Genomic DNA, 13,249 nt, shown 5'->3' with positions numbered 1-13,249 from the left:
ACACACACACACACACACAAAACTCTACCTTTAGATGACACGCGCTCCCTCTGGCGGGAGTCGCGTGCAGTCCTACGTGGGTAGATTGCTAGACGTTTTAGTCCAGTTATCTCTATGGAAGAGTGTGTGTGTGTGTGTGTGTGTGTGTGTGTGTGTGTGTGTGTGTGTGTGTGTGTGTGTGTGTGTGTGTGTGTGTGTGTGTGAACAGACAGACTAACCAGTGCACTGCCTGGATTGACTATTAGATACCAGTTCTGAAGTGGAGTGACTATCAGCCACCTTCTCTCCATGGATGGCATCAAGCTGCATGCCAGGAATGAGCGTGACATTGACTCACTGATCCACATCACAATGCTCTACTACAGCAATGACATCGGAATGTCATTCGGATTAGATAAATGTGGTTGGATGGTATCAAAGAGAGGTAAGATGGTCACAACTGAAGGGGTCGAACTACTAGGAGGCAACATAGCCGATGTTCAGGACAACTACAAATACCTTGGAATACCACAGCCAAGTGCCAACACAGGTAAGGCAGGTCCTGAAGAGCCAGCTGAATGGTAAGAACAAGGTCTGAGCTATCAACACAAATGCACTGCCAGTCATTAGATACCCAGCTGGTATAATAACCTGGCCAAAGGAAGATATAGAAGCCACTGATATCAAGACAAGAAAGCTCCTCACAATGCATGGAGGGCTTCACCCCAAGTCCAGCACCCTGAGACTATACATCAAGCGAAAGGTGGGTGGCCGAGGACTAGTGAGCGTCAGAGCCACTATCTAGGATGAAACAACAAAGATCCAGGAGTACATCAAGATGGCCCCAAGTGATGACCTGCTAAGTGAATATCTCAGGCAGCAGAAACCCGGTGATGAGGAGGCAGGGGGAGAGGAGGAACCATCATGGAAGCACAAGCCCCAGCATGGGATGTACCACCGACAGATATGAATTGGCTGATACCGAGAAATCATACCAGTGGCTAGAAAAGTCTGGTCTGAAAGAAAACACAGAGGCACTAATAATAACAGCACAAGAACAAGCTCTGAGCACAAGATCAAAAGAGGCTGGGGTCTACCATACAAGACAGGACCCCAGGTGCAGGCTGTGTAAAGATGCCCCTGAGACAAAATGCAAGCAGGTACGGCATACATGGAACGCCATAACCAAGTGGCTGACATAGTGTACAGGAACATTTGTGCCGAGTATGGGCTCGAAGTCCTAAGGTCAAAGTGGGAGGTACCTCCAAAAGTGCAGAGAATGACTGAGTTTGTATTTTTATTTTTGTATGTATATTATTTGTACTTAACTTAGGTATTTCTATTTTATGTTACACTATACTTCTACTCCAGGAAATATTGTACTTTATACACAATATAGTAATATACATTAAGTTGTAATTGGCTGCACGACCACATTGATCAAGTATGATATTAAAATGCTGTTTACACTATTCACACATGCATCAGTTCTACTTCCACTTACTTGTAGTATTTACGGTTTTTAGTTAATTAAATAATATTTCTTTCACCACTACACTTTTTGTTTGGATGAAGTCACAGGATGAGCACTTGTTATAGGCTAAGCTTATAGTATATATGATGCAGAAAAGGTCATACCAAACGTATGCATGACCTTTTCTGCATCACATTCCCCATCTCTCTCTACTGCTGAGTCTTTCTTAAAGGCAATACCCCAAAAATGCTTAAAAAATGAAATGCTTAGACCTCACAATAGACATATTGTGTAACAAACAAAAGCAAACTGTACTGACAAAACATGTATTTAGTTTAGAAAGACAACTGAGGTGCAGTAGTTTAGTTATCTATATATTATCTAATACCTCTTCTCATATGTTACATTTCTACATTGCATCTATGTACACTCAATACAAAAACTTGGTAGCAAGCCCAGGTTTGTTGCTTTTATACTATTTTTAGTTAGCTGTGTGATTTTTGTATCCCGTCCACAGCCCACTCTCTGTTTTATGCTATTTCATCAAGATGTATTGGACTTTTTACATAGATTTTGATGCTGTATGCTTGGACAATATTACAGTTTTATTGTAGTGCACAAAAGCTCCGTCACTCTTGGTTAGTATGAGAAACACCATCTTAGGGTGATAAATAATGTGAAATTATTTGTCCAGGTCCCACTACTCATGCAGTGGTATTTATACAGCTCTCCAACAGACAAGTGAGAATTAGACTTGCGTTTAAAATGTATGTTTATGGATAATAATATCTGTTAAGAACACAGCTCCCTCACAAAGTCTGAAATCACAAACAATTGAATTACCAGAGTGACAACAAGGTACACATTTGTTACTAGAAGTAGCCTACAATAATTATAATCCCCAACCCCTTACAGTTTAAAAAAATAGTTCATATGTCAGGTAGATAAAGCTCTTATAGTCTATAATGTAAGAAAATAGTGAAAGGTGCTATTTAAATGCTTGTTTTATTTGACCAAAACCCTAAAAAAATATTCAGTTTGCAATCAGAAAAGCAGCCAATTATCACATTTGAGAAGCTTTACCAGCAATTGTTTTGAAGTTTTGCTTGAGGAAGATTAAAAAAATTAATTGATTATCAATCTAGTTGCTGATTCATTTTCAGTTGATCAACCACTTAATAGTTGAAGCTCTACTGTAATTGAGTAAGCCAAACAGACAAATGTGCACTAACCAAGACAATTACAATTATTCACACGGTCATCAGCTGTTTCTCCTTGACTTGAACTGCATAGACTAAGTAGGCCTGAATAACAGCTTCCACAGTGAAAAGGCACCGCTGGGATTCGAACCCAGGATCTCCTGTTTACTAGACAGGCGCTTTAACCATCTAAGCCACGGCGCCGGTGTTTGGGCAATTACCACCATTAATTCTTCTTCTTACCAGACAAGGACTGTTTGATTGTTTAATAGTTTGATTATAGATAGATTTGATTTCATGTATTTTTCCTTCTTCCTTTTCCATTCATGTTTATTTTCTCCCACAACCTATCTACATAATTTTTGGTCTGGTGATGTTATAAAATAAAATAATTCACCATGTGAAGTCAGCCGCCATATGTCCACATGTCTAAGCAACATTAATAAAACTTCTGTAACGTTCTGTGAAAGTTGCTATGTTAACGGAAACATTGCAGAAGAAGAGCGAGTGCCTTTTTTAACGTTTAACATCTGTATGTAAAAACATGTGTGACAGTTAAGAAGTTTGAGCTGTTGTTTTTCCTATTTTTTATTTTTATTTTTTCTCTTTTTTTGCTGTCGGTCGAGAGTATGGGGAATGATTGACAGGTCCCTAACCAAACGTTTGCAGTGGGAGGGCTTTAGGGTAGGTTCTGTTTCCGGAAGCAACGACACACAGACACACACACACACGTGTGGAACAAGCTGGCATTCAACGCTGTCCGTACTCTTGTGATTATCTCCAGACGCAGGTAAGTTAAATCAGACGTTTGACTAGAAACAACAACGTTTTCGCTTTATTTACACTGACGTTTCAGCTTAGCTTTGCTGCTAGCAACACTAACCTTAGCCAGTGATGTTAGCTAACAGATGACAATGCGAATGCGCTAGCGACTTTGCTAACTTTTGAGTGTTCAACATTATGTTCATTAACGTTATGTCTTTTCAGTACCTGCCTGAAACTCGGGTCCGTTAAGAAGTCCCTGCAAGTGTTTGACAGCTGTCAGACAAGAAGCGTTTCCTAGAGCCACATCTGTCTCTTGCCTTACCTCAGCTCCGCAAACAACGCTATTAAGTCAGTAGCATCGTTTTTTAGGCCATTAATGTCAGTTGAGTTTGTTGTCATTAATGTTACTCATGCAAACACGGAAATGCAATACAGCTGTATTTTAAGTTTATTTCAGTGCAGCAGCTATTACTGCGTAGATTTAAGTACAGCATTCTTAATATATTACTAGTGATGGTATATAAAACAAGATGGATCACACCAAAATTACATTCCTGGGTAAAACTTTATTGATCCCACATCGGGGAAATGTACTTGTTACAGCAGCTCAAGAGTTAAAAAACAAAGGAAAAAAGTGACTGAGTGATAAAAAGAAATTAAACAAGACAAAACAACCAGAATAACGGACAAAAATACTAATAAAATAGCTACATCTTTCACTTACACAGATGTATCCATGATGGATAATTGCACAGGATAATTGGAATACACACATAGTGTGTAGCATTGTACTAGAAAAAACAGTATATAAATCATGATGGGTTAATAGCTTAAAATGTTGACCATGTAATTGTAATGTCCCCAGTTTTGAGTCCATCTGGGGAACTTTATTGATTTTCAGACTCTCCTGGTGTCACCCAATAAAGGCAAAATATACCATAAAGGGTTGTCTCTAAGACCAGCCCGAAATGACTCATTTTCTCAGAAAACTTTATACAATTGTTTTCATAGTAGGTTTACTTCCCATGACAAGTAAACACCAAATAATAATTGTTCATTTGGTGGAATACACTCTAACGGTTGTATTTTGTGGCTCTGTTTGTATTACAACAGTTTCTCTGTCTTTGTTGTCACAGCTTGGCTCTGATGGCTGAGTCTGAGCCTGTGCCTGTCCCTGTCCAGTTGGGAGAAAAGAGAGGCTGTCCAGAGGATGAAGAGGAAGACACGCCGTCAAAGAAACCCAAAGTTGAGAGCGATCACGAGAATGAAGGCCCTCCCCACCAAGATGAGGAGGAAGAGCCAGAGGGCGAAACAAATGATGGAGAGGAGGATGGTGAGACCTTTGCTGATATGATGAAGTATGGCCTCACTGAATTGGATGTGGGCATCCTGAAGTATGTCAGTGATCACGAGGGCTTCTCAGGAATCCTGAAGGAAAGGTTTGTCCTCCATAGTCATTAGTTTACATAAATAATTTCTGTTTGAATTGTTTAACAGATGATTGATTGTGGTTTGTTCTCAGATATTCTGATTTTGTGGTGCATGAAATCAACAAAGAAGGCAAGATCTTGCATTTAGATGACCTCTCTATCCCTGCAGAGGCAGAGGTAAGCTATTGGATGAAATTTCAATCACCAGCGTTACTTCTATATTATACTATTATTGGGATTTTACTAACATGGCTATATCCACAAGATGACTGCAAGGGAGTACCAGTCAGCATTTAGAATGTGGTATTATTTCTTGTTGAACCCAGTCAGAGATGAAACTCAAATTCATTATACACATAGACTTGGTGATGCATTACTGTAACTGTGCTATTGATACTGTTAGCAAAACAGATATTAAAGAAACCCTTTCATACAAAGCAACTGTCACATCAAGGTACTTCTTCTAATTTAGGAAGTCCCAGAGGCTCAGTCGCAGCCAGAGGAATCTGACGTGCTGACTGAAGAGCAGAAAAAGCAGCTTGGGGAGCTGCAGCACTTTAAGAATAAAGAGGACAATGTCTCTATTGAGGTGAGTTTACACATCCTGGATCCCTTTTTATGACATCACTTAGAACTCATTGGGAGTTTTACATGATGTCCTTACTCCTCTTTTAACATCCGTAGGTGATGGATGATACTAAAGAGAAGCGGACGCTGGTCCACAAAGCCATCAAGACTCAGTTTGCTGGTCTGGAGACAAAGACAGAAGAGAAGGAAGGCCGCAAGTTCATAGTGGCCTACCATGCTGCTGGGAAGAAAGCTCTAGCTGGTATGTGGAGAGAAGACAGAACCAGATGTCACATGTCAGCCTTAAACTGTCTGGACAGAGCTCTTGACTAGTAAATTAATTCAATGATCAGACAAATGATTTATTGCATGTCTGCCATCCACTCATCTGCTGCAGTGCATGTGGTCTGCAGTACAGTAAAATGTGTTGCATGCACTTGTGCATGATCAAGACATCTGCATGATTCTGCTCCGATCTGTACTCGCGGTGGTTTTTAAACAAGCTGATTTTTGGTTTTAACTGACTTTATTATTCAGTGGAATGCTGATTTCTAGATTTCGCTTAGTTTGGTCAGAGAGAACGATTTAAAACACAATAAGGATAGCAGAGATTCACTTTTGTGATGCCTTGCACCCTTGTTGCATAAACCATTTAAATACCATGCTCCACTCTCAGGCCCATGCATGAGATCTCACCCCTGACAACTTTCCCTACAGTCCTTAAACAGCTCTTTCTTAGTAACATTATTCTATCCTCCTTTTGCTTTTCTCTGGTGGATAGAGGTCAAAGCAACTGCAGGTAAGAACCTGTTCTCCCCACAGCACAGAGGACGTGGTTAAAACCCACATTGAGTCAGGTGTTGGTTACTAGATGTGGTTGAAATGCTTTTTGTTTTTGTAATTAGAATTTAAAACGTATTCCCCTTATTTATTTATTTATGTTGCCATCACAAAGTAGTTGTCTTTACAGGTAATATGTTAAGCTTGAACTGGAATCTTTAAAGCTATTTGTGTGTTTGAATATTTGAATTATTTAGCTCAACAATTCTTACTGTATTTACTTCTTTTCTGTGTCCATAAAAGCTCCAAGGAAACACTTCTGGCCCAAAAACCGGGGCAGTTTCTGCCACTTTGTCCTGTACAAGGAGAACAAGGACACCATGGACGCTATCAATGTGCTATCAAAGTTCCTCAGGTCTGAATGTAGTACTTTAAAAATGATCATTATTTAATAATAAGGAACAGATTGACAGTCTATTTGCCCAATGAAATATGATTGTAGCTAAGCACCATCATTACAATAATTTGTGTCTTTCTAGGCTTAGACCCAACATGTTTTCCTACATGGGAACCAAGGACAAGAGAGCCATCACTGTGCAGGAGATTGCAGTGCTCAAGTGAGTGTGTAATGCGTTTAGCAAATCACAACATTAATTACTGTGCATTCATTTGCAAATTGTCTGTGGATGATTTTTAAATAGGTGGTACATGTTCCATCTTGTCACTGCTGGAGGCATTTCTGCTGTTACTAGGCATATGATCTCTGGTGGATCAGCTTGTTGTACAGCATCAGTACTTAAAGAAACCATGTCCCTGTCCTCTCAGGATCACAGCAGAGAGGTTGGCTCATCTCAACAAGTGCCTCATGAACCTCAAGCTGGGAAACTTTTGCTACAAAAACCACCCTCTTAAACTGGGAGAGCTGCAGGGAAACCACTTTACTGTGGTCATCAGGTCAGCAGATGTTATTTATGTTGACGTTTTACTTAACTGTTGTACATTATACCCCTTTCCTGTGCCTTGTTTTGATTACTGTGTAACCTGTATATAAAGATGATATAAAGACCAATAACAGCCCAAATTTGGCCATGATGGCTGATATCGGATTCTTACGATTGTGTGGTCTTCATCAGTCTCCGAAAAAATAACGCAGGTCACCATGGACAGTCAGCACGTCTTATCTTATTACGATTTTGTACGTACTACAAAAAACAAGCAATTAAAAACATTGTAGAATTCATAAAAACACTAAGTATTAAGCTGACAATGTTATCTCCAAACCTAGAATATTTTTTTAAGATTATGTTTTGGGCATTTTAGGCCTTTATTTTTATAGGACAGATGAAGGCATGAAAGGGGAGAGAGAGAGGGGAGAATGACAGGCAGCAAAGGGCTGCAGATCGGAGTCGAACCCACGGCCGCTGCGTCGAGGAGTAAACCTCTATATATGGGCACGTATTCTTCCAGGTGAGCTAACCAGGCAGCCCAAACCTAGAATATTTAGCAATTCTCCTGTCACCAGAAGTTAAAAGCAACCACAACAAAGCATTTCCAAGAAGTCAACTACCCAGATAAAGGCCATAAAAAGTATTGCAGCTTTCCATCCAAATAAATAATGCAGGTCACCATGGACAGTCTTCTCCCCTATTGTTTAATTATAAAAGAGTTTAATCTGACAGCATATTAGCTGGATAATTGTAGGATCCTGTTTGGATTTAGTCTAATCATCAAAAATCATCTGCTATAATCATGAAAGGTCCAACAATCTCCACGTCTACAATACTACGACTCACCAATAAATAAATAAACTGATACCTCCATTTGATTCTTCTAGCATGTTCCTGTTCTTCAGTTAATTCCCTGTCATGTTTATACCTAATGTATTAACGACTAGCATAAAGACGTTGTCCCATTGATTGCCTTTTATGTTGTGTTTCTTTACATTGTGTGCATCTAGCTTCCATTTTTAGAAAACACTATCCTCTATTCAAATAGCTCAGGCATACTGTGTTACCTTCACTGTTACATGACTGTACTTCTCATTATTGTTTAATTTGTTGATTTGTTTGTATACCAGGAACATCTCAGGGACCGATGAGCAGGTCGCTCAGGCCATGACATCCCTCAGGCAGACAGGCTTCATCAACTACTATGGCATGCAGCGCTTTGGCACCACAGCTGTGCCTACACAACAAGTTGGCAGGTAAGGTCATGACGCAGGGGGAGATACTGACAAATTGATAATGACATAGCATAAGTTACGACAAGTGTTGTTTCTTCCTTTTGTTTTGGGACAGGGCTATCTTGAAAGATAACTGGAAAGAGGTGGTGGATTTGATTCTGAAGCCTCGTCCTGGAGGTAATGAGCTTCTTTTTTTTAATTTCTATTTATTTATTATTTTTAATCGCACTCTTTTTCTTCAATATTTTAAGTGGTTAAAAAGTATGTCAACACTTACTCCATCTTTACTGCATTCTGCAGCGGAGAAAGAGTTCCTGGTCCGCTGCAGGGAGGAGTGGGCAAAGACTCAGGATCCAGAGGCAGCCCTGAAAAAGCTGCCCAACAAGCGCTGTGTGGAGGGGCAGCTGCTGCGGGGCCTGTCTATGTATGGCAAGAAGAACATCGTCACTGCTTTTGGACTGGTTGGTTTTTTTTGTATTGATGACGCTAATAATAGGCTGGAAATGTGGGTGAGACATACAGAACATAAAATAAGTAACGCAGCCAGTTATAGTGCTCTTATAACCAAACTGGTCAAAAGCACGACTATTGTACTGGGCAGATGTCAGGTGTAAATATGTGTTGTATGCTACTTGGAACAGCTGTCTGTTTAGTTAAACCTGCATGTTCACTGACATTTAATTTACATCCAAAGAAGCTTTACTGATTACTGTCTGTTCTTCAGATCCCTCGTAACAACCGTCTGATGTACATCCACAGCTACCAGAGTGTGGTGTGGAACACCATGGTGAGCCGGAGAATCGAGGCCTTCGGTCTGAAGGCTGTGGAGGGGGACCTGGTGCTCAAAGGAAGTAAGAAGTTCATCTTTCTCTTCTGCAAGCTAATGTTTTATACTAAAGGAATGGTTTGCTGTTTTGGGAAATATGTTTATTTGCTTCCTCACCTGGAAAAACCACAAATATTTAGGTTTTACACTTTACGTTACGTTTTGATCTGCAGTTTCATATTTCCCGTACAGACATGAGGGATAATGGTATCAGTCTTTTCATCTAACTCTCAGCAAGAGAGCAAAATATCTTTTGTCCCAAAATGTCAAACCATGGCTTTAACTAGTTTTAGTTTTAATGTAAGCTTTAAAGAATGCAGATCATTTTGCAATTCCTGTGTCACCAGAAGTTAAAAGCAACCGAATCAAAACATTTCCAAGTAGTCAATTTGTTGCTACCCATATGATGTCTACATAAGAAAAAGCCTTTCCAACCAATCATTTGTATTATTTGAACAGACTAAAACTAATATTAGTCATGGAAAATGCACTTTATATCATGCGATTTCAGTTTTAAACGTGAAGACAATTGTTGACAATCATGATGTTAAAAGGGAAACTGCTGCCGACTGATGTTGTCTCTGATTTGTTGATGAAGCCACAGCACACGTGCTGTCTGCAGAGGAGGCCGAGAGTCGCTCCATCCACGACATCGTAATGCCACTTCCTGGGTTTGATGTCATCTACCCCTCTCATCATGGTAAGAAGGGGCTCTGTGTGTTTTAGAGTTCATTCGTTTGCATGTTAAATAAAAAGATAAAATAACATTTGGGGGGGGGTTCTAACACTAACGTATGTGACAAAAACACCCGTTAACACAGACCCACACCATTGGGCTTTTTAAACTGCATCAGCTTAGATTGACAAATGTTTTAATAACAAAACTGCTGATAAAAAGCTAAATGAAAGAGAAAATAAAGATGTGTTTTAGCAAAATCTAAATTAATTGGCAATAAATGGAATTAAGGTAAGCCCACAGAAAAGGAAATGAAAAGAAAGTTTAGTCCTGAGCTTGTAATTGACTGTAATGCTCGTGTCTTTCTGTCAGTGGGTAAAGGTTACAGAGAGCTGCTCTCTGCAGACGGGTTGGACATCGACAACATGAGACACAAAGTGAAGGACTACTCTCTGGCTGGAGCGTACAGACGCATCATTATCAGACCCAGTGATGTCAGCTGGTTAGCAGCAAATTAAATTACTACTATATGCAGTTATTTGAATGCTTTACCTGAATTATTCTGTAATACTGTGATTTCTCTAACTGGGTGTGTTGTGGTGTTTCTGTCTATTTTACGCAGGGAGGTGATTAAGTATGATGACCCCAGGATCTCCCTGGTGCATAGTGATTTTGAGAAACTGGAGAACAAACCTGCTCCTGTCTTCAACAAAGGTAAAGTTCCTGTTAGGATTGTTTTTGGTGCATGTTAAAAGTGGTAATACACTGGACTGACTTTTTTTTCTGTGGTAGGAAAAAGTGATTCAGATAAGGCAACTCTCTGAACTGTCCTGGACTAGACTATATTGCCATTGCAGCAATACTGAATTGAGTTGTATGTATGACATGTTGTATGTATGACACAGCTGTGAGATTGTTAAAACATTACTATACATAGACGTCGCTTTAAACTGAATCTGACCAAGTTTCTGCCCCCACACATCCTTACATCTACATTGTTTGGTTTTTTTTGGCCACAGAGCAACTCTGACCTATTATGACCTTGTGAAGTTGATATGGTGAACATGTTCGCAAACTGTTGCCTATTTACACATCCAGCAGACATGGAGCAACCACTGCTCAGAATATGCTTCTACTTAAGAGGGTGAAGAGAAAATTGAGAAATTGAGACACTATGCAACTTAACTGCTCAGAATAATAAAAAAATTAAAAGAAATGACAGGTTGTTTGTGCTCTGCAAATTGGTATTTTCACCCATTATTTAAAGGTGCAATATGTAATACTGACAGCTAGTGTCAGTGAATTAAAATAGTTACTGCAGTAGAAATTCACAATACTGGATAGAGTCGTCTCCCCCGCCCCCTCCTCCCCAGACTCGAAGTTCACGGAGGTTGCCAGGCTGATCGCAGCATCCACAACAATGTTGCTAGAAACTTGTCTCACATAGTCAGTCATTACTTCACAGCACAGCGGAGTAACTAACGTTAGATGCTGGCTGCAGTCATAAAAGCCCGTGCTAACGTGGAGCTCTGTACCCAACTGACGGGCACACTTTTTGGGCTTAGAATTACGGTAGGAACGACTAAAAACACAACAACCTCGCCGTCCTCGCCACACGCCAGACAGACACACTTCCTCCACTAAGAATTACAATAGGAACCGCTAAAAATACCACTACCTTGCCGTCCTTTATCACCTGACTGAAATACACACTTTATTGGCTTTATTAGCCAGGACCAGTCGGAATCACTTTACTGGCTGTGTCTCAATTGTTTTTGCAATTAACCAACTAGGGTACTCTAGCTATATAATTCAATGTGAGTACACAAATGTTGAAATGACATAAAATGCCCGTCCCTTGTAGCCGTGATAAATTAGCCTGAAGTTAATGCTTAGCTACCTGTTCAGGAGAAATTGGCCAACTCTGCATCCTTTTGGGCTCTAAGCTGTCTCCATCGTTCAAATACATCTCCAATATTTACCCGGGGTTTGTTACGTCTCTGTTTTTTTTTGGTCTGGTAGAATCTATCTCTGCTGATCCTGTTGGTTTGTTCGCTGCTTTCATGGCTCTACTAACGTTACAGCCGTAGCGCGCTGGGTTTACGTGTTTACAGGTATATCTGGCAACCCGGCCTGGCTGTCAAACTGGGCAGTTGATACCAACACACAGGCCAAAACACAAACAGAAATTCCGTCACGGAACGGAAATTTCAAAAGGAGAGAATACTGGCATTAGCGTTGTTGTCATAAAAAAGTGTTTTAACTTAGCACGTTCCCTTAAGATATGATGACGCATTGGGGTCATTTTTGGATTTATTACAGTAAATATATTACATATTGGACTTTTAAGTACTCAAATGTGAATATACTGGTAGGTTCCCTGATTTTTATTTGTATGCTAAAGACCCCCCCCTGTCAATTTCCCCATGTTGATGAATGTAGCATAACCTTGAAGTAGCCAATTAGGGGTCTATAAGATGCATTGAGTTGAGATGCCTGAATGCAGATTTTTGTTGACTTCTCATGAGATGGCAAAGTGTTTTGACAGCCATCATTTTACACACTCTAACACAGTAATTATCTCCTTCCTCCGACAGAGGGGAAGTATCGAGCTCTGCGAATGGAGTTCTCCCTGCCTCCCTCAACCTACGCTACCATGGCAATCAGAGAGGTCCTCAAGTTGGACACTAGCATCAAGAAACAGACACAGCTCAACACCACCTGGTTCAACTGAGACCAAAACCCACTGGCACAAACTGGACTGCTGCTGCAGGCTGCAAAGCACCTGTCTACTGTGGCTACTAACTGTTGTGAGTGTTTTTAAGTGTGTTATGCTGCATGTGACAGCGAGAGCGATTGGGTTCGGTGTGAAGCCAAAAGGTTATTTCTTTGGAGTACAAAGATCAAGAATTTATCATTATTCAACTTTTTTTAAGTGTTTCTGTGCTGCTATGATTCAGCATATTTTGACAATGATTTAAGTAGACTTTTCTGCTTTCAGGCTGCTGTCTCATACAGTAATCCCTGCTGCACACAGTGCTCAGCAAGCCCTCTTTGTACAGAAATATGAGTTTTTGTTTTTTAACTTTAAGCTAAATGTGTAAATTGAAAACTCTTGAAGAGAGAAATTAAAAAATGTTGAGTTAATAGTGTGCAGTCTTTCTTTGATTTTCTTGACATGTGTATGTATTGTCAATATGCTATTCATTTCTTAGCATAATGAGGGTTTTTAGATATTGTTCAATGCACTGAAGAAACCTTTTTCCACCTTTTTATTCAGAACAATACAATGTAGGGCTGCCCTCTCTTAGATTCTCTTCTAAGATTTCTTTAGTCAAATTATAATTTTTTTTTATGCTTTTTTTTTAATT

General features: G+C 39.9%; 1 protein-coding gene and 1 non-coding gene across 3 annotated transcripts; one reads left to right on the top strand and one right to left on the bottom strand.

Annotated features, from left to right (window-relative positions):
• Nucleotides 1–2,782: 2,782 nt before the first annotated feature.
• On the bottom strand, nucleotides 2,783–2,856 carry trnat-agu (transfer RNA threonine (anticodon AGU)). Its single transcript has one exon. It is a non-coding gene; the product is annotated as a tRNA-Thr (tRNA).
• Nucleotides 2,857–3,360: 504 nt separating this feature from the next.
• Nucleotides 3,361–13,030, top strand: pus7 (pseudouridine synthase 7). 2 transcript variants are annotated; one of them, XM_078257419.1, is made up of 17 exons: nucleotides 3,361–3,442; nucleotides 3,640–3,765; nucleotides 4,554–4,856; nucleotides 4,940–5,024; nucleotides 5,320–5,436; nucleotides 5,532–5,676; nucleotides 6,498–6,609; nucleotides 6,734–6,811; nucleotides 7,020–7,148; nucleotides 8,272–8,397; nucleotides 8,492–8,553; nucleotides 8,677–8,837; nucleotides 9,101–9,227; nucleotides 9,801–9,902; nucleotides 10,251–10,380; nucleotides 10,501–10,592; nucleotides 12,476–13,030. In XM_078257419.1, the coding sequence occupies exons 3-17, from the start codon at nucleotides 4,564–4,566 to the stop codon at nucleotides 12,610–12,612; spliced, it is 1,896 nt and encodes a 631-aa protein (XP_078113545.1). In that variant the 5' UTR covers nucleotides 3,361–3,442; nucleotides 3,640–3,765; nucleotides 4,554–4,563; the 3' UTR covers nucleotides 12,613–13,030. The 2 variants fall into 2 exon arrangements, with proteins under 2 accessions (XP_078113545.1, XP_078113546.1); XM_078257420.1 differs by lacking the exon at nucleotides 3,640–3,765 and having other exon boundaries at nucleotides 3,367–3,442.
• Nucleotides 13,031–13,249: the final 219 nt, after the last annotated feature.

This window comes from Sander vitreus, chromosome 8 (assembly GCF_031162955.1).
Source record: "Sander vitreus isolate 19-12246 chromosome 8, sanVit1, whole genome shotgun sequence".
NCBI classification, from domain to species: domain Eukaryota; kingdom Metazoa; phylum Chordata; class Actinopteri; order Perciformes; family Percidae; genus Sander; species Sander vitreus.
Note: the sequence above shows the minus strand (reverse complement) of the source record. Positions and strands in the feature narration are given on the sequence as shown.